The 21167-nt window shown below is 38.4% G+C and overlaps 1 protein-coding gene and 1 long non-coding RNA gene across 2 annotated transcripts; one reads left to right on the top strand and one right to left on the bottom strand.

Moving 5' to 3' along the window:
- Positions 1-2631: 2631 nt before the first annotated feature.
- On the top strand, positions 2632-11452 carry lhx2b (LIM homeobox 2b). The gene is made up of 5 exons (XM_079638295.1): positions 2632-3595; positions 4889-5091; positions 6105-6475; positions 9156-9361; positions 10081-11452. Exons 1-5 carry the CDS (start codon positions 3383-3385, stop codon positions 10369-10371), a joined length of 1284 nt encoding a protein of 427 aa, XP_079494421.1. The 5' UTR covers positions 2632-3382; the 3' UTR covers positions 10372-11452.
- On the bottom strand, positions 11028-20825 carry LOC307012058. Its single transcript, XR_013800550.1, has 5 exons — positions 20468-20825; positions 20234-20370; positions 16401-16637; positions 12206-12570; positions 11028-11448 (listed from the first exon to the last, which is right to left on the bottom strand). It is a non-coding gene; the product is annotated as an uncharacterized lncRNA (long non-coding RNA).
- Between the last annotated feature and the right edge of the window lie 342 nt (positions 20826-21167).

The raw sequence follows: 21167 nt of genomic DNA, 5'->3' as shown, positions 1-21167 counted from the left end.
TCTATTGCATATCAAACCTTCTTATTAATAAACTGCTGTGTGATACAAACAATTGATGGAATTTACGCAAAAACAGGAATATTTTTGGACAATGTCACACATCAGTAATCGGTCAATTGTTAGAAAATTAAGGGTTAAATTCCATCATATAATTCTCAACTTAAAGCGTGTGAATGCTTCAGACAAGCAGCAGTGACATCTCTTTATTCAATGAGCTGAACCCGTGTCACCCTTCAAGAACATTACTATCCAGCTAATGACTATCGATTACATCCTTAAAATAGCAACTATGCCATCGCTATGAGACACATTCCATCAAAGGTCAGTTTTTAAAGAATGTTTGTTAGTTTCTTCGTTTGCAGCACTGAGTTAAACTACACAATTCCCTGCGGTTACATTTCCCAGCACTGTGTGTGTGTGTGTGTGTGTGTGTGTGTGTGTGTGTGTGTGTGTGTGTGTGTGTGTGTGTGTGTGTGTGTGTGTGTGTAGCTTGAAATCTTGTCAAAAAGCCAGGTGTTTGTTTATAAGACACAAGCTGATAATGTGTCAGAGTTAATGCCATCCTTAATCTGTTGTGCTGCTCGGAAACACACTTACTCTCAGGTTGTCTTATTGGAGGGTGCAGAAGCTTTTTGAAGATTAAACAAGAACCCATGACAATTTTTACAGTCTTATCTTGAGCAACTAACAAGCTCTTTTCTTATAGCTTCTTGAAATAAGGATTTCGATTTAAACATGGCATTCAATGACTTTGTTTACTGTAATTTAACCTATAGGATACTCATTTTAATTGACATTAAAAATGTCAAAGAGACTAAATATTAAACTTAATATATTATAGACAGAATTGCGGAGCATTTTCAGTATTTTGGCCCCTTATGATTTCCATACTTTTTCACCAAAACATTTGCACCGCTTTTTTCGTGCGACCTACAAAACCAGTTAAATGTAAAGAGGAAGCCGCAAGCAAATAAGCCCTGCTGTTCGAACAAACAAAGTTTGAGTGTTTGTTATTCAAACTTTGATTCTTTAAAACTATGTTTTTAATTTTGATAAAGCAAGTTTATAGCCTATGTGAAGCTAACACGGACATCACAATAGGCCTAAACATATAAAATCATTTCAATTTTTTACGGAGCATCAAAGCTGTTAACTCTGTCATGCAGTGCCATTTAAAAATCAATTGATATTTGCTTCGAACTCTCATATGTTAAAACACGAGTCACGTGGGGGCTGTATGAATTTGTCTCCCACTGGCTTGTTTCTGAGGTCCGCTGCTCTCTAGGGCTCGAAATTAATACTGTCTCGCCAATTAAGTTCAGAGCGCCAATTAAAAGTGCTTTATGAATTTTTAGAGTAAAAACAAATCCAAAAACGTAAATGAGCAACTGAAAACACTATCGCAATTTTTTTTTACAAATATCAAATAAAACATTTGACTAAACTTTGATATATCCTCAACTAAATTTTATTTATTTCGTGCTTCTGTCTGTTTTTCTTTAGTCACCTGCATGGTGACTAAATAAGAGAAGCGTCTCTTTTTGCGTTGTTAGAATAATCACCTATTATACTGGATGGACTGAATAAGTAAAACAAATATGTGGCCTTTTGGGATTTGGGAGCAGTGGCTCACAGCAGTCTATATGAGGTACAAAAGAGGGCGTCAATAATGGATGATCCGAGATATTCATTGCTTTCTAAACACTCACCTCATAGAGATTTTTCTTAAAGAACGAGTATAATAGTCTATCAATGAAAGCTTATTTTAGGAGTTTTGGAGAAAATAAAATGCTCACAGAATGACACTTAAGAAATAATTCAAATGTGAAAAATATGAATGTGAGGAAAACCATGCACATGAAAGAGATTATTATTTGTAGGCTAATTATAAGGCATCTTCGGCGACGGTTTTTTTTTTTAGAACAATACCATTTAAAAGGGGCAAAAAGCAGGTTAGATTGACGAAACAGCAGAATTCACTGTGACACTGACGTTAATTGCACTTCTCACAGAGACTCTGAGTTGTACATCCAGCTGTCAGTAAGACAGAGGCTATTCCGCTCTTCTGGATCCTTTTGTTTTAACCAGTCCCGGGGATCTGTCCGGGGCCGAGGTGTTTGGTAAAGCAGATCAATCCGAAAAACAATGGGTTCAAGCCAAAGTTAAAAAAGAAAATTAATTATTACGATCATATCGCACTAGATACATCGCATAAGATATCGGCGCATAAAAAGTAAGCTTATGGAATTCATGAAATCAAATCACAAATTGGAGCGATTCACTCGTCACTAAGACAAAGACGTAGAATGTCCATTTCACGAAAGTTAAATATCTCACTGCACGTCAAAATAAAAACAAGTCGATCATATTGCTAATGTTTACAAAAAATAAAACAATTGAAACTGTCCAAAGTATTAAAGTCATGTGGGCTATATAAAAAGAAAAATAATTGAAAAAATATAATTTGAGAAAGTCTTGAGTTACCATCAAATGATGGTCCAGCTGACATAAAAATCCCTGCAACAATTCATACAGCGAGTATATCAAGAGTTCGAACAGCCAATAATCACGAACGGAACGGCGTGACGTCAAAGTCCCGGTAGAAAAGGCGCGTTGGGTTTGCTCACGTTTGGAGAGGGAAGAGCGCAGGGAACCTCACTGTCTTCACTGGATTATACAAACCAAAAGTGTCCTCAACTCCTCCTCCTTCTCAATCGTTTACAGGCTGATCCTGCTGCATTCGGGACGGGCAACAACAGGCTCTTATCACAGCAAAAGCTCTATATGTCAGGACAACAGCTCATTTGTTAGAGCAAACCCAAGAGCTGATTTTTACCCAAGCTGAAGCAAGTTGGACATTTTTTTATGTGTGTGTGTGTGTGATGACAAACTGTCGTGGAGGAGGATGAACATATAACCACTTGCAGAATCTGAATCGTCACTGTAGTCGTTCCTCCCAAGCATTTCGGGATTATATATTTTTATTCTTCGGCGATGCAATAACGGATTGTTTTTGTGTTGTGAGCGGCAGCAGACACGCTCCTAGACTGATTCCTGAAAAGACAAGAAAGAAAAACTGAGATCTTACACTGACAAATGCATGTCCAAAATGTGGTAACTGAAAGTTACACAGGAAGAAATAGGAGGGTCCAGTGTCACACATGTAGAGGGGCTTCGGTAGCTGGTATGTCCTCAAAGCTCCGGAATGCTCTCATAGGCTAAACCGATCCTGTACCGGGTGCATGCTCTGCGATCTCATTCTCTGATGCATTTCAAAGAATCGATCAGAACACGGAGTTGACATTTCTGATAAACGAATAGCGTTTAGAGCGATCAGATTCTCCGAACGGGAATTATTTAGCGTGTGAGAGAAAGAGGTCATATGAACTGCACAGGGCTAGAAGTGCGTCTCACGGAAATCTTGGGTTGCAGATCTGACGGAAACACGTGCTATTCGGTCTCATCTGCGGCAACGATGCTTTTCCACGGTCTGCCTGGAGGCGAGATGCATGGTGTTCTGGAAGAAATGGAGCGGAGAGGAAAGAGCGACTCGGCGACTATCAGCTCGGCTATAGATATGGGGGAAACAGAGACGGTAGGAGAAAGCCATGCCTCTCGCTCCAGGCGCTTGCTTGGAAATTATAACAGCCTATGTTAACTGAACCGTTATTCAAACAGTGGTATAGAGGCCCAAAGATGGGATTTCGATCTTGTCCATTTAAACAAACTTCAAACTTCTGCGAAGCCAAAATTATAGGCCTGGTCTTCAACGCGTTCTTGTAAATCTTTGGCCATGGGTGGATTGCAAAGTGTTACAGAAAGCTAGATAGGCTATACTACAATAGGCCTTTCAGTTTTTAATTGGGTACAATTCAGTTTAATTTCAGCTGATTGTTCCATAAAAATCGTGAAATATTAATGCATTAGCGAGCAAGAAAATCCCTGTTCGGTTTTGCACAGATACTGACATTTATAGGAAATTCCTATTTTACAAATCCTTATGCAGGGCTGCTCAACTTAAAGAGATGAGAAATTCATCATTTAAAAATGCATGCATTTTTTCATAACATTTGAGTGGGTTAATTATGATAAAATAATTATCAGGCGTTATAATTGAACTTAAATAAATTGACAGTGTTTTGGGCCGTAATATCTGTGATTACCAGATGTAATGTCGAACCTTACGGTTAATTCCTTTGCCATAAAATTACTTCTTATCAGTTTCTTTGGCAACAATGAACTTTGAATGCTTAAAACTATTTTAACATTTCTAACACTGCATCTTATTTATTTTACGCTGGCAAACCCAAAATTACAAGTAAAGTAATTATTAAGAACAAATTAATATATGTATTACACACATGTATAAAAGTGTTTTCTATAATAGCATGATATATCCTACGAGTGTGTTTGCAGTGTGTATTTAAGGCCACACAACACGCCGAACGTAAACACAATAAAACGAGCGCAGTCTTTGATTAATTTGTTTACATAATTCTCACATTTTTTCAAAATTGTGTCTTTGTTAATTAAATAAAAAATAAAACATGGAGGCATGGAGGCATGCATAATCAATTCTTGCGGTTATTTCATTGTTGTATGTAGCCTATGGTTTTCCGTTGTAACTGGAAACATTAAATACTTATCAATGGTGAATTTACACTTCTGTATTCTGAATTTGATCTCACGCCCCTCCCATTCTGTACAAAAGTGAACACTAGTAATACCTCATTCTTTGGACATTTTTAATGAGCAAATGCGTAAAATAGCCCAGTGTTTACAGAACACTTTAGATGCACACGATGTATTTTTTTATCTTTTACCAATCTGCCATTAAATGATTAGTAAAGAAGCATTCGAGATAACGTGATTGTGTGTGTTTGTGCAGAACATGCCTTCCATGAGCGGGGACCGGCTGGCTCTGTGCGCGGGCTGCGGAGGGAAGATCTCGGACCGCTATTACCTGCTCGCCGTGGACAAGCAGTGGCACATGCGCTGTCTGAAGTGCTGCGAGTGTAAACTCAACCTGGAGTCGGAGCTCACCTGCTTCAGCAAAGACGGAAGCATCTACTGCAAAGAAGACTATTACAGGTGAGCAACTCTCCTTCGCTTGAAAAATGACGGTTTCCTGGTGGATACATAATTAAAAGGCCAAAACTTGTTGTAGAAAAATACCTACTTTTTGTCTGTAAACTATATTTTGGTGTGTGTGACGTGGTTTCGTCATTAGCCTATAAAATGTTATAACACAGACAAGACGTAACTAATTTTATTGTATAAAAATATATATTTTTTAATGATATTAATGCATTTAAACACGTTCGCAAAATTAATTTGATTACAAAAATACAGAAAGTACTGATATTAGCCCCAAGGCATGATTTTTGCCTAAATTTGAACGTTTTTGTTTAAATTGTAGCAAAATGGCAGATTTTTTTTGTCTAGATATTGCTACTTGTAAAGACGTCATGATGCAATTGAATAATTGCGTTTAATTCAATAATCCAGAAACTATTAGCATAGGCTAACGTAAAAAATATTCCCGAGTTTTGCAGTGTAACTTGATTTTGAACGTCATTATAAAACTAAATAATCCAGAGACGATTTACCTCAAGAGCTTGATCTTAACATTTTCTTTGTTGGGAAAAAAGAAAGCAGCAAAACCAAAAGCGCCACTGTAATGTTTGGATGATATTTATCTGACCGTGCACTGATTCTGTATGTCATTGTACAATTTAATAATCAGAGGGAGGCGAGAGGCCTATTAAGATAATCATATAAGTGAAGGCTTTACTCATTTCCACGATCAAATTAGGCTCCAGCACACGTCAATCTAAATTGTAGGTTATTTAACAATTATTTATTGGCGAGACTGAATTCCACTGCACGAGTTAACTCTATTTGTTCATGCATCCTGCTGTCTGAGGCATGAAGTGCACGTGCTTTCCTCTTCAACATGTAATTCGGATAAAATAATTTACAAATTACAATTCCTCCAAAGGTTATTATGAGTAGCAGCGCATTTAATGTCAGGCTGGTGAGTGGTGGGCTCACCTTCTGGTTGAAGTGATCTGAAAGGTCACAGCTGCTCTATTCTCCCGCAGAAGGTTTTCGGTGCAGAGATGTGCCCGGTGCCACCTCGGGATCTCGGCCTCGGAAATGGTCATGAGGGCCAGGGATTTGGTGTACCACTTGAACTGTTTCACCTGCACGACTTGCAACAAAATGCTGACGACTGGGGACCACTTCGGCATGAAAGACAGTCTGGTGTACTGCAGGCTACACTTTGAAACGCTCATCCAGGGAGACTTCCCCACGCATTTCAATCACACGGATGTAGCGTCTAATAAAGGACTGGGCAGCACGGGCCCTCTAGGACTGTCTTATTATAACGGCGTGAACACGGTGCAGAAGGGCCGGCCCCGAAAGAGGAAGAGCCCTGGGCCCGGAGCGGACTTGGCTGCTTATAATGCAGGTGAGAGCATTATCGGCGTTTTGCTGTTGCTGGTTAACTGCTATAGTTTTATTCCTTGCATTCTTTCGTTTGGCACGAGGTGCAAGCCGATTTCCTATCTGATGTTGCACAACTTTTTTAAGAGCGCGTAGTAGCCTAATGCCTACTCACTGCGATTTCGGGGAATTTCCAGGTTTATAAAACTTTTTGGGGTGCACTACCTAACGAGATCGTTTCAGAGCAAGACAAAGGAAGAAACCTGGCCAACTGCATGATGATGAATTTACAAAAGCAACTAGGCCTATACAGTGAAATTTCGTTCCAACAATAGGCTATTAACTACCGCTATTTTGAACAACAATTGCGACTGTTATAAATAATTGCATGATTAATTAATTGCAACCACACGTGCAATAAATAAACTGCTTTCTAATACCTGAATCAGGCGGGAAATATTTAAAATAGAATTTCTGAATGCAGTCCTCGTTGGGCAAAATGAAAGTTTGTTTAAATAATATATATATTTTAAACTGTATTATTTCGTTGCTATTGTGTTTTATTTTTAGACTTTGTTATTCTAATTCGTTTGAGAAGATATCTTACGTTTATAAAGCACGTGGTGATGTTTTTATGAAAGCCCGCTATCTTTAATTAGCAATATAGCCTAGTAGCCTAATTCATTAAACGTTTCATCTCGTATACCGTGTAGGCCTATTTTAAATACAAAAGTTTTACCCAAGAAACGAAAATACGTTCACCTCTTTACTACGTAAAAGGAAAAAAATGCGCCACTTTTTAAGACAATCGCCACACATCACAGATTTCTACTTAAGCACTCGAGCTTGGTCTGAACAATTTGGAACAACGTGACTTGTTCGCTCGGGCATTTCGGGCCCCTCAGCGGGGCATTTGGGCCCCTGCTTGAGGACCAAACAGAGGAATGATGACGACTACAGAGACTGACAAGTGGAAAATGGCTTAGATGCTAGTCGAGACCTCCAGAAGATTAAATACAAGTGAAAGAAAGAAAGAAAGAAAGAAAGAAAGAAAGAAAGAAAGAAAGAAAGAAAGAAAAAATCGTCAGCTTTTCCAGGCAAATTCAGACGAATTAATTTACCCTGGGTTTTGCTCTACAAAAAGATCAATCAAAAGCCTTCCTTTTCTTCACGAATATTCAAGTAGGCTAGTATGTGATGCAAAATAAACTGGCATAAAGCGATATACAAAATTAAAATAAAAAAAAAGATTTAAAAAATAAATAAATGTGGATTCGTTTAGGAGTCAGATTATGTCCTGGTCTATATCGCCTGTTATTATTTAAGACTACAACTAGTCTATAAAATACAAGTTTAACAGGAGTTTTCATTATATCTCCAAGCTCTATTTCCACTAAAAATGTGTAGCCTAAATGCGATGTTTTCTTTATCAGTTTAAACTCAAATTGTCTGGTTGCTTTGTAAATCTGGTTGTCTAGGGATCGTTAATTGAAGTTGGCAAAATTATCACAACAACTGCCGTCTTGTTTGTGGGAATAACCCGCTTGTGAAGAATTGTTAAAGGAAAGTCAAATGAAAGTTTTTGAAATCAGATCAACCGTTTTGACGAGTTAACCAGAGTGAGTGAACTTATGTCTCTCTGACACAGTCAGATCATTGCTGCCCCCATCAGCTCACACTTTAAACAACAGCACGAATACAAGAACTGAAGATCAAACCCTGAGAAATAAGAACAATAAAGACAGCTTTTTAGTATTGCAATATTACAGTTACCATGTGCACATAAATAATTCTGTGTTCAGGAAAGATAACTGTTCTTGACGTGCATCACTGTAGTAAAGGTGACAGTATTTCTCAATGGCCATATTTATATGAGGAAGAAACATTTGTTCGCCATGTGCGGCGTTGTAAAGCATTCAAGGTTAATTATCTGAAGTGTTGATCAGACCATTTTCAATGACTAATATTTGTAGTTGTCAGAGAAAACATAATTCTGAACTGTCATGCGTCTAGCAACACATAAACTTCTGCCAAGAATTTGGAACTGGCGCAAACACATTTCTGACACATTCAGACGGGCCTATCTACTAAACACTTGTGTTCAAAGATGGATAGTGTGGGCTTTTTCCACCATCAAATCCTAGACATCATAAAAACAGAAACAAAGATAGAGCCATATGTGGGGGGTGGGGTTGCTATAAAAGCGGGTAAACCCACCAGTGCTGAGCATGTTGATTTTTACATGAAAAAGTGAAATACATTATAATGCAGACTTGCATGCTTTAAAACATTTGCATTTCGAATCAGATGTGTTATAATAAAGAAAGAAAAAAGAGCATGATGTAAGACTACAGCATAATGCAGATTATTATGCATGCAGTAAGTTGCAAACACAGCAACATGATGGTGGCTGCTTTATGGTCAGATTCAAGACAATCGAAGAAACCTCATTCTCACCACAGCGTTCTCTCTCTCATCAGATCCACTGTATTTATTGTTTGCTCAGTGAAGGAGCTTCAATTACGACCCATTGAATTCAGGCTTTCTGCACTTATTCAAAGTAGAACTCCACTATTAAAAAACTTAATGTGCATGTCTAGTTTTAACACCGTGGTTCAGCTATTGCAATGTTTGGACTACAGGACACTTTGGGATCAATATCAGGAGCACAGCTAATCGATTGTCTGGTTCTTCTTTTTATTCAGCTTTGAGCTGCAATGAGAATGATGGCGATCCGATGGACAGAGACTCACAGTACAGCTCCAGCCAGAAGACAAAGCGCATGAGAACGTCGTTTAAACACCATCAGCTGAGGACCATGAAGTCGTATTTCGCCATCAACCACAATCCCGACGCCAAGGATCTGAAACAGCTGGCCCAGAAAACAGGTCTCACCAAGCGCGTCCTACAGGTCAGACTCTATTGCTTTGGCTTATTGCAGTACACGAAATCTTCGTTTTTATATGAACAAACACTTAGTTAAAAAGAGCATTTCAAATTCCTTCACTTCAGCAACAAATTACTATAGGAATGAAGACTGTGATCAAATGTAAATCACGGGCCTGTTCTCCTCAATGGAATGATGTTAATTTGCTTCTAATAAAAAACAAATCTGAATTAATAACATGCACAAATAAAGCATGAGGAACCTAGAAATTAAAGAAAACACTTGGAACACTTTACAGTAAAGGTTCAGTTAACATGAACTAACAATGTAAAATACTTCTAAAGCATTTATTAACCTTAGTTAAATGTTAATTTAAACATTTACTAATACATTACTAAAATAGTTTACTATTAATGGAACTGAGCTGACATGAACTAGCAATGAAGTTGCATTTTTGTTAATATTAACAAAGATTAATAAATACTGTATTATAAGGTCCCATTAGGTAATGCATTAACTAACAATGAGCAATGCGTTTGTTTAAGTGTTACCCAGCGGTGTCAGATATAATTGAAACAAGAAAGAATGAAATGCATTTGGCTCACAAATGCCATGGCAAAACAACCAAGCGACAACGGAAAGAAAAATACACAAACTAAAGAATGAAAAATAAGCCTCTTTGAGGACTAAATGTCCGCTGAGCATCGCCTCGTCCTCACATCTTCTGCCGTCTCGGTTTGCAGGTCTGGTTCCAGAACGCTCGGGCCAAGTTCAGACGAAACCTCCTGCGTCAGGAGAACACGGGTGTGGACAAGGCTTCGGACGGGTCGACCATGCCTGGAGGAACACCGTCTGGACCCGCCTCGGAGATTTCCAACGCCTCCATGAGCCCGTCCAGCACCCCGACCACCCTCACAGACCTGACCAACCCCACAATGCCCACCGTCACCTCCGTACTGACCTCTGTGCCAGGCAGCCTGGACGTTCACGAGTGCCGGAGTCCGTCGCAGAGCACCTTAACCAGCCTCTTCTGATGCTCACACGTTTGCACAGAGACACGTCACCTTCGTCTGCTTCCTCAGAAGAACGTTCATGGGTGCGGCGTCTCAACAGCCATCCAAATCAGAAATCGTGCTTGCAAAGCATAGTACCGTTCTGACACAAATACTCACTCGCATACTACATCTGTCTGATACATAAACCAATCTACCTGGGCATCTTTTGTACCTTTACAGATGTGGCCAATCCAGACTTTACGAATGGAGAAAACCGAGACTCAGAGAAACTCTTTGTTTGGCCACGAGGCTCTTAAGAGTGTTGCATCTTCTGGCGTCTGGATCTGTTGATAATAGTCTTTGAAACGACTGATTTGCATTTTTATTTTTCCCCAACCATGTTTACAGAGAGAGACTGAGCTGCAGCTTATGGGAAATTCATTTGTTTGTTATTTATGTTCATGCACAGGGGTCAGTGTGAGGAAACTGGATTATAATGTGAATAATTACGAGATGAGAACAGCGAAACTTAGCCTGACTGTCACGTGCCTTATCCTGCAGTGTAGTCACTGAAGCCCCTTTAGCAATGCTAAACCAACTACATCGGAAAATGTGTATTTTAATTTGTCGGATGATGAAAATGGTTGAGTAAATCACATGCACAGACACACACACACACACACACACACATGCATACAGAGGAAGAACTGATAATTTACTCTCATTCCAACATATTACCTCACTCAGAAATCACTGGATCTGATAGCAGTACGTATGAAACCTGAGAACACGTTTCAATCTCACGAGACGACAAAATGCACTGGGAGGGAAAATGGCCGCGGAGAGTTTGGAAGAAGACAAACCTTGATCGGAGGAGCGTCATGCAACGGAGCTCATCACAAACAAACACTGATTTATGGAATGAAACACTTTCCCCCCTCATTCGGTTAGGTGATTTTTTTTCTCAACCATTAAGATGTGACAGTGTTGGAGACAGGGTAAATGTTTCCATGGTAACCAGAGGCTGCTTGTTGAAATGCTGTACAGTTTTGACAGATTATTGAGAAATTGCGAGTCCACTCCCTGCAGTATCCCCTTTGATGTAAATCTTCAGTTCTGTAAAAAATATAAAAAAAATGAATCACTATTTTTTTTTGTGGTCCTCATTATTTCACCAATTTCAAAGCATTTAGTAAACTATGGAAAGACAGCAATGCACATCGTCTAGAGCTCCAATGGCAAAAATACAGTCAAACTGGACATTAATAGATTAAGATGAGGCCAGTTTGATCAGTGTTGTCATGGTAATTTATAACTAGGAATCTAAAGGCATTTTGGTGTGATCCGATAATACATATCTGGTCACACACACTACATGCTTGCATTGCAACGAACAATCTTCTTCTTCAAAAAAAAGATAACCAGTCAAAAACACACTTTATGATCAGAGGGATCTGGGTACTATTATTGGGTACTACTATTACTGGGTACAGTATTTGGCTTTACCACATGAATAATCGGAGTTAATATGAAAATAGCTTTGATTAAACATTTTAGAAGTAAAAATCTAAAATATCTTCTATACATAAATCCGAGGAACACAAATGCTTTATAGTAATATTAGATCTAAAATAATTTAAATGAACTTTTAACGTATTAAACGACAAGAAATGTAACTCATCCTATGTAAAGTGTCTTGGGTTGTTGGTTTGGTTTTGTATGTTCTTGTGTTACTTCTGAGCTGAAAACCTCTTGCGACTAGGAACCTGGAATTTATTAAGATAATTATTTTTAAATGGTTGAACAGTGGAGCATTTGGAAACTAACTTTATTACAGCCCATGTGAAATATACGGTCAGCCAGTCATACATACCTGGATGTTTGGCACTCGCTGACATCCGCTGAATGGAAGCAGGAACGCTGCGGAGCTCCCGTTTTCACGCACATCAACACGTCGGTCTCGACACACGATGTTTCCCAGTGCAAACAAGGCCTTCAGTGAACATTAGGTCAGTGACTCTCCACGTCTCCGGTTTCTCTCGCCGCTGTTTGTTGAAGTGAGTGTGACTGGGGTTGTGGAGTGGTCTGGCGTGATGCCCACCGCTCGGGCTCCTGGAGGGCTGGCAACCCGGGGTTGTAATGGGCTTATGATGGGTGCCAAAGCCAGCCAGCCACCGTGGAAGCCAATGTGGTGGCCAGATGTACAACGCATTCCCACAAAAAGCCACACGATGAAGGCTTTAATAGAGAGAGAGCCTGCTATTTAAAACACACTACAGCCCTTTTGGAAATAGCTGGTCCAATAAACTTTAATATGGAATATTATGACTGTGCAGAATCCGAGGCTCATCACATTGGTTTGGATGTTTGTGACGTGCCCTATACCTAGCGAAGACTTTAAGACTTTGCACACTGTGCCCGAGGTTTTTTTTTTTTGCCGATGTTATGTTATGGCGACAGGCTACACCCAGATCTTTCCCAAAAACTTGTTTTCTTTGTGCTCAAGCTGCCTGGATCTGACCTTGCCAATTGAAACTTCAACTCACATTCAATTAGAAATGCATAAGAATTGGCAAAAAATCAAAAAAAAAAAAAAAATCACTGAGATTAGAGGTTAAATAGCAGACAAGTGCACTATGCCAATCTCTGCTTGTGTTTACTTGGAAAATCTTACAATAAAATTACTGAAAATACATTTAAAACTAGGGTAACACTTTACGAGGCTCCATTTGTTAACAGGAACTAACAATGAAAATTCTTCTAAAGCATGTATTAATCTTAATTTCAACACTAACGCATTATTAAAATCAAAAGTAGTATTTGTTAATATTATTTTATGGACCTGAGCTGACATGAACTGACTAACAATAAATAATGCATATGTTATAGCACTTATTAATCTTCGTTAACATTAGTCAATACAAATATGACTGTTCATTAATGTCAATGCATTAACTAACATTAACTGATGGGACCTCATTGTAAAGTGATAGCATAACTTCTTATAATTGTGATGTTGGCTGATAAACATTATTAATTAAATCTAAAAATTCCATCACAAAATATGTGCAATTACATAGCAGATGGTAATTTCACGCTACTTTAATGTATATTGTGATACTGAATTAATATTCTTAAAAAATAAATCATGGTATTTACATGGTACTTTAAAGAGAGTTGGGATAGGAAATGGACCAAATAAGATGCTACTTTTTTTGGTTGATTTTGTATGCATTGGCATGTAACTAATATATATATTAAAAAAAATAAAAAAATAAATAAAATTATATATATATATATATATATATATATATATATATATATATATATATATACATACACACAGACACTACATTTACATGTAAATGTCTCTCTCTCTATATATATATATATAGAAATGCCAATTGTCTGATCAAAGCTATACATAATCTTTATACATTTCTAGATTTTAGTAGACATATTTATTAGGCCTATATACAATTTTATATGGTACTTCAAGAATACCTTTGCTATTGCAATGGGACATGCCCCAAAAACATGGTAATAATATGCTACTGTAGGGGTTGGTTATTCGAGAAAAAGAATAATTATTGCATGTATATGTTAAAAAGTACAGCTAGATGCAATTTTCTCCTTAATATAAGCAGTGCCTCTTAAGCAGTTATGACAGGAGATCCGCTCTGCAGAAGCAGCAATGCTTTTAGGCCTCGCTCGCTGCATCGCTCATATCTTTGCCCAGGGCAAAGGATGGTCATTGCCTTTGGCTACGAAACCCTCAGCCCTTGGCAAAGCAACAGTCCACCCCTGTTCAGAGCAGACTGACTTCAGTCAACAACAAACTTAGCCCTGGTCTGGGTCAGGCTTCGCACAGATCGGCTACAAGCTGCATTTAACCGTCCTCATGTAGCTGCTGGCAGACGTACTCGAAGTTGATTAAGAGCTTAAGCTGATCTCAGATTCGCCAACAATAAATTCCAAGTAAATCCGAGTTCCTCAAATAGCTACTTATCTAGGGCGTGTTTACAAAAATAATAGTTAGCCAACTATGGTCGCAAGTTCCGTCGTTATCAGCATAGTTCAACGAGTTGGTCTTTCCGGAAACAATAGTTCCATCAAACATTGGCAAACAGCATCACAAAGTTATTGTGGTTGGAACAACAACTCTGGACCTGCGGTTAGAAGCAGATATTTTTGTTTTTATGACAAGTGGACTTAATAAATCCTTATCTTGAGCAAAATTAGCAAGTTGATGCAGCCTAATAATCATTTAACTGATTTGAATAATAGGAATGTATAATTTCTATGTGTATGCCAGGTTAAAGAGATGTGTTTTTAGTCTAGATTTGAACTGACAGAGTGTGTCTGCTTCCCGGATGTTAGGAAGACTGTTCCAGAGTGTTGGTGCTAAATAGGAAAAGGATCTACCGCCTGCAGTCGATTTTGATATTCTAGGTATTATCGACTGGCCAGAGTTTTGAGATCGCAGTAGACGTGAAGGACTATAATGCGTTAAGATCTCGCTCAAGTACTGCGGAGCTAAACCATTTAGTACTTTTTAAGTAATCAGCAATATTTTTTAATTTATATGATATTTAATAGGGAGCCAATGCAGTGTTGACAGAACCGGGCTAATATGGTCATACTTCCTGGTTCTGGTAAGAACTCGAGCTGCTGCGTTTTGGACCAGCTGTAGTTTGTTTATTATGCATGCAGGGCAACCACCCATAAGAGCATTACAATAATCTAGCCTTGAGGTCATGAACTGTTCCGCATTTTTAATTGAAAGCATATGTCGTAATTTAGATATATTTTTAAGATGGAAGAATGCAGTTTACAGATGCTAGAAACGTGGCTTTCAAATGAAAGATTGGTATCAAAGAGCACACCCAGGTTCCTAACCGACGACGAAGACTTGGCAGAGCAGCCATCAATTGTTAGACAGTACTCTAGGTTAGTACATGCAGAGGTTTTTAGTCCAATTATTAGAAACCTTTTTTTTAAGAATTAAGTAATAGGAAATTAGTCATCCAAATGTTTATATCAGCTATGCATTCTGTTAATTTCTACAATTGGGAAGTCACTTGAGTGACAGGTGGATTGCCGCTGATGTCACTACTAGCCGTTTGTCTGCTGTCTGTTAGCGCTACGTCACCTCAGCTAATCCGCCTCTTTGCCCATTTTCGTTTATCTGGGAGTGACGCGCTGCCAAGATGGCGACGGCCGGCTCCGCCCACTTTGGGTTTTAAAAATGCTCGTCAGAAACCTACGGGTGACGTCACGGACACAACGTCCTTTTTTCTTTTCTTTTTTACAGTCTATGGGTTGAACGACAAATTTGCAACAATACTTTCAGGAAACAGTCGTTACTAGCTAGTTAATTTCTTCAACGATGCATTGTACTGTGATAATTAAGCAGCGAGTTAGGCCTACGTTGTACGGAAACGAACTACTAAATAGCAATTTAAGATACTCTATGTAAAGGTGGCACAATCTTCATCCTTCCATGTATCCATTGCTGTGAAGGCAACCATAACACCAAGGACAATAACTATATAATTTTAATAATAATTCAAATTCTATGAGAATAGTTAAGTCCAAACCACAAACGACACAGAGGAATGATATAGTTAGAATCACTAATGTATGATAAAAATATTGACAGCCAATCAGAATCCATCCTGCTTAAAAGAACTTGAGCATTTAAAGTTAGCATAAAACTGAAGTTGCGATAGCCTTTTCTGTGACATGGCTTCTCGAACAAGAACAAATGTAGTGCGGGGCTTGATTTTGTTTATGAGTAATTAATTGGGTGATTGTGGTTTGCTATTGGTGGATCTCATGTGAGTGACAGGTTGCCCCGCCCTCACGCCAGTAAACAAGTCATCATTGGTATGAATGGGCCTTTACCGATATAAATTTATGCTCATAAGATTATTGCACTTTACCTAGCAAAATGACTGTAATCAGTTGATTATAGTCTGTCATGTGCTTCACTATTTGTGAGTTGCCGCCCATGTAGAGGCTCTGAATCCCTCAGATCGGGCTGATGTGTGCTGGGTATTTTTTACCTGTCTGACTCCGCACTGCTGGGGCTCCTTCAACTTTAGCATGAGCTGCATGCGCTCTGGCCGGACTGGTGGGCATCATTAAACAGACAGCATTCATATTTCCTCTGCCAGTCATTCTGCAGCTCTGAGGGGAGTCCGCAGCGCCGACACGCTTTCATCCGCAGAACACGCCACCACATTGACTCGGGCATTCACAACATACAACACGCCAGAACAAGCTGACCTGCAGCCCAGCGGCTGGGAAACACACACACTCATTTTTTTTTTTCATGTTTTATGGGGTCTTTCCATAGACAATGATTTTTATATCCCCTTACACTAAGGGCTAGTTCACACAGAATGCGTTTTTGCTTTTAAAAAAAGTCAGTGGAACGAAACACACTCTCTGCGTGAACGCCCCCCAAACCCTACTAACCCTACCCATCACAGAAAACTTTCTGCATTTACAATGATATTTTCAAAAAAACTTCACTTAGAATGATTTATAAACCGTTTTCCTCATGGGGACCAAAATATGTCCCCACAATGACAAGGCATTTTGTCCCCAGAATGTACAAAACAAGGCACCAGTGTGGCACACACACACACACTTGATGCCAACCACTAGCAGCGGCATTCTGAGCACTTGCATTATGTCAATTATTGAAGGATGTTCTCATGATATATTTATCATGTGGTGATAAGCGGTAAACACTTTAGCCTGTATGTGTAAAGTGAAGAGACTGATACTCCATTACAGCACATTAAATAAACATGCCGTGATCAATTATTGATCTTTGATGAAGTTCATTAATGTGGTGAGTGTAAGCGTTTATATCTTAAGCATATATACGGCTGTGAGATGCAACCTGTCTGCTGCTTTTAGTTAGTGATGTACAATTATTATCATCTGATCAGGTGATTAAAAACACCAATAGTGCCTAATACTTATAGAAGGATACTTATAGCCTTAATAGAAAGATGAGGTGAATGAAAGTTCACTATATTTTCCACAAAATGCGAGGCATTAGCTTTATAATTACATATTATTTGATCAAAAATAACAGTAATATTGTGAAATATTATTGCATTTTATATCTGAATACGTTCAATTATAATTTATATCCTGTGATAAAAGCTTAATTTTCAGCATCTTCAGTCTTCTGTGTCACATGATCCTTCAGAAATCATTCAAATATGATGATTCGCTGCTCAAGGAACATTTATGATTATTATCAATGTTAAAAACAGTTGTGCTGCTTCAGATTTTTGTGGAAATAGTGATACATTTTGTTTTTCAAGATTCTGTGAAGAAATAAGTTCAAATTATAAGAAATATTAAGTTGAAAAGAACAGCATTTATTTGAGATAGAAATGTTTTGTAACATTATGAATGTCTTTTCCGTTGCTTTTGATCAATTTAATGCATCCTTGAAGAATAAAAGTATTAATTTCTGTAAGAAAAACCCTAATCTTTTGAACACATTATCTTATGTTTTTCTATGTTACGCTATGTTTGTCAGTATGGGGAAGATCCTCAAATGTCAATTCTGTCATCATGAATTTGCATAGTAGATGCATATATGATAATATGCTAACTTAATAGTGGACACTTTGAGAAATATCAGCATTAAATTGTCCTTGTGTTTTGTAATCTCAAAATAAACAGTTTTTCTGAAGGCATATAATATCCCAATAGAGTCTATACATGTATTAACATAATTTTTTTTCAGATAGACATGTTTAAAAATGAACTTTAAATATCAAACTAGGCGTCCATTTCATATAATGACCAGTTTATGAGACCAAAATTCATTAACATGAGCGCCGTGTGACTCAACGGAGGCTAAGTATCAGTTAGCACGGCCTCAAGGTTGAGGCCAGCGTTTGCTAATCGCCTCTTGCCCCATTGTGTCCAAGTGGACTTGAGTGTAATACATTATGAAAATGAGAACGAGCATGGCTACGTGTTCCTGAGGTCATTATGTGACCGTTTAGCTCTATTTAGGACTCTTCTGGCCGACCCTCAGGCCCTTGTCTTCTCCAGGCTAGCCGCTAATTAGCATGAGTAACCTCCTGTGCTTGAGCAACAAAATGGCTCTCGCCACCGTAATCGCATTCATTTGATGGCTGAAGAGCCGTGGTGAGATGAAATTAGAGCGATTAATTAGGGGTTGACGCGCCGCCAAAGGTTTTCAATTTTGCGTTGTCACATCAATAACGGATATCTCCTTCTTGACCACACAGGAATGGCCTAAAGGAGACGGACGCATGGGGAATTACCAACAATTATGACCAATTAGTCATTCCCATCTCCAGACAGGACAATGGGAGCGTTTAAGTGGCGAGTCCTCTCCGCATCTTTCTGACAAATTTCACTTGAGACGAAAATCCCCACTATCTGTTTGTATTAATAATACTTTATGTATCGTAAGATCATGCCTAATTGTGAAAAAGTGCTTAATTGTATTGAACGTGCACAGATCTTAAAAACATTTATTTTAAAAACTGTATCTGCAGATATTATTAATGAAATAAAAGGTTGTTGAAGTCTATTAAAAGTTCACTTTCATGAATATGATTCTTAACACACTACACTTAAACACATTTTTTAATAATGCCAAGTGAAAAGTTTTACTTTAAAGTACATTTTAAATCAGAAAAAATCCTTTAATCCCTTCTTATGATACTCTAAGCAACGTCAGAAACTTTGTATTTTTAGCATTTCTGCACTGTTTGCCTCTTCACGATGAATCGCTTGCTGTATTCCTCATTTGAAAGTCGCTTTGGATAAAAGCATCTGAAAAATTAATAAATGTATAAAGCTACTTTATTTTATTTTTAAACTGCAGTGTGTTATTTGATATTACACTACAAGTTAATCTATTTTAAGTGTATTAAATTGCAACTTCATCATTGAAAATGTGTAATCACAAATATGCATGACATTCAAGTTTCACTAGAAATTACATTGATGAATATTTGAGTTTACCATAAATGCTTCAGTACATTCAGCTTTGGCAATATTTCAAAGACACTAAGTAATTATGAAATGACATAAATATGTACTTAAGTTGGTCAACCACAAATAAAGCATTCTAAAGTTCAGCCAATTGCATTTAATATAGGCTAAATATAAACTATAATACATTTTAATTTGATTGCAAATAACATGCAATTAAGTGTCCAAAAACATTACATTCAGCTCACACTTCTTGTGTATTCTTTTAAAGTATATTATTTCTGTATCAACCTATTTAAAAAAAGAAAAAAGAAGAAAGAATGCTGCTACTTTTTCACAAGGTTAAATCTCATAATTTTCAAATGTAGTGCAATTACTCTCAAGTGACATAACCTAAAAGACAAGCTAAAAAAACAGTTTAATGATTTGACTTGACATATTCTTAGGGATAGTTCACCCAAAAATAAAAATTCTGCCATATACTCTCCATCAAGTTGTTTCAAACCTGTACGAATTTCCTTCTTCCGCTGAACACAAAAGAAAATATTTTGAAGAATGTTGGTAACCAAACACTTTTGGTTGGGAACCATAGACTTCCATATATTTTCTTTTCCATACTAATGAGGCCCATCCACTGTCTACATTATTCAAAATATCTTCTTTTGTGTTCACCAGAACAAAGAAACTCATACAGGTTTAGCACAACTTGAGGGTGAGTAAATGATGACAGAATGATCATTTTAGGGTGAACTATCCCTTTAAGAATATTTAAACTACAGTCGAATCAAACTGGTTTTTAGCCTGTCTTTTATGTTTTTTTCATTTTTGGGTGAACTATCCCTTCAATAAAGAGGTTAGAAAACAATTGAGACTGTATTAAAAAAAAACTGACCCGCTCTTTTAACCCATTAGCAGGGTCATCACAGCGACTGAGGGGAACTGGGGAAGTCGGTGTGATGGTGCTCTGGTTATCTCCAGCTCCAGCTGTCAGGAGAAAGGTGTCTCTCCTCCAGCATCTGACAGGCCTGTCTGCAACCAGAGGGAAAAAACAGTCAGACTGACACGCTGTTTATTCACAAATGACACTGCCGGCAACCGATCGGTGTCGCTGCTGTTTTTTTCATACTTTCCCCCCTCGAATGAGCCTGTGATGTATTCTTTGTAGGCGCTTTAGGAAGGGGAAGAATAATTGAACGTTGACGGCAGCAGACACCGACACGTGGAGGAGTTGTCTGTCTACTCGGCAATGGCGGGGTGATAGTTAGAGGAGAACGAGGTTTTAAAAAAATGGCTGATTATTGTCGGCGTGACAGGTCCGCGGAGCAGAAAACACACACATGCATGAAAACACACTGCTCATTTGTATGTGCTTCCCGCCCAAAGTCCCTGCGCATTACGCGAGGAGCAAAGCCATAAATAAAACAAATCGGAGAGCGCTGCACTTCCGCTGGCACATGATTGGATGAAGCCTGAGAGGGAAACACAAAGGTTACCACAACTCACTCGACTATTTGTCTTGTTTGTTGGATCTGCACGGTTTGATTCGGCAAATGAGCGCTGAGGAATCCGGTGACATCAGCACTTAATCAAGATGCGCCTCGCCATTATAAATCAGTTGAACTACTGACACCTGAACTTTATTCCACGCGCGCTTTTAAAGGCCACGCGCCGCTGCCTCTGCTATTAGGCTGGTGCTGATCCATGGAGCTGCATTGGGGTCAGGACGGGCCGATGGAGAACCACAGCATACATCACCTGGGTAACGGCGAAAGCAGAACAATAATAAGAACAACCATGAAAAAAAAAAAAAAGCTGGAGAAATGCAC

Source organism: Phoxinus phoxinus (genome assembly GCF_949152265.1).
Source record: "Phoxinus phoxinus genome assembly, chromosome: 15".
Taxonomy (NCBI): domain Eukaryota; kingdom Metazoa; phylum Chordata; class Actinopteri; order Cypriniformes; family Leuciscidae; genus Phoxinus; species Phoxinus phoxinus.
The sequence above is the reverse complement of the archived record's forward strand: the minus strand, read 5'-3'. Positions and strand labels throughout refer to the sequence as shown.

Excerpts from the sequence above, each read along its gene's own strand:
- lhx2b (XM_079638295.1), top strand. The coding sequence starts at position 3,383 with ATGAACTGCACAGGGCTAGAAGTGCGTCTCACGGAAATCTTGGGTTGC. Across the intron at positions 6,476-9,155 it reads CTTGGCTGCTTATAATGCAG|CTTTGAGCTGCAATGAGAAT; the intron begins GTGAGAGCATTA and ends CTTTTTATTCAG. Across the intron at positions 9,362-10,080 it reads TCACCAAGCGCGTCCTACAG|GTCTGGTTCCAGAACGCTCG; the intron begins GTCAGACTCTAT and ends CTCGGTTTGCAG.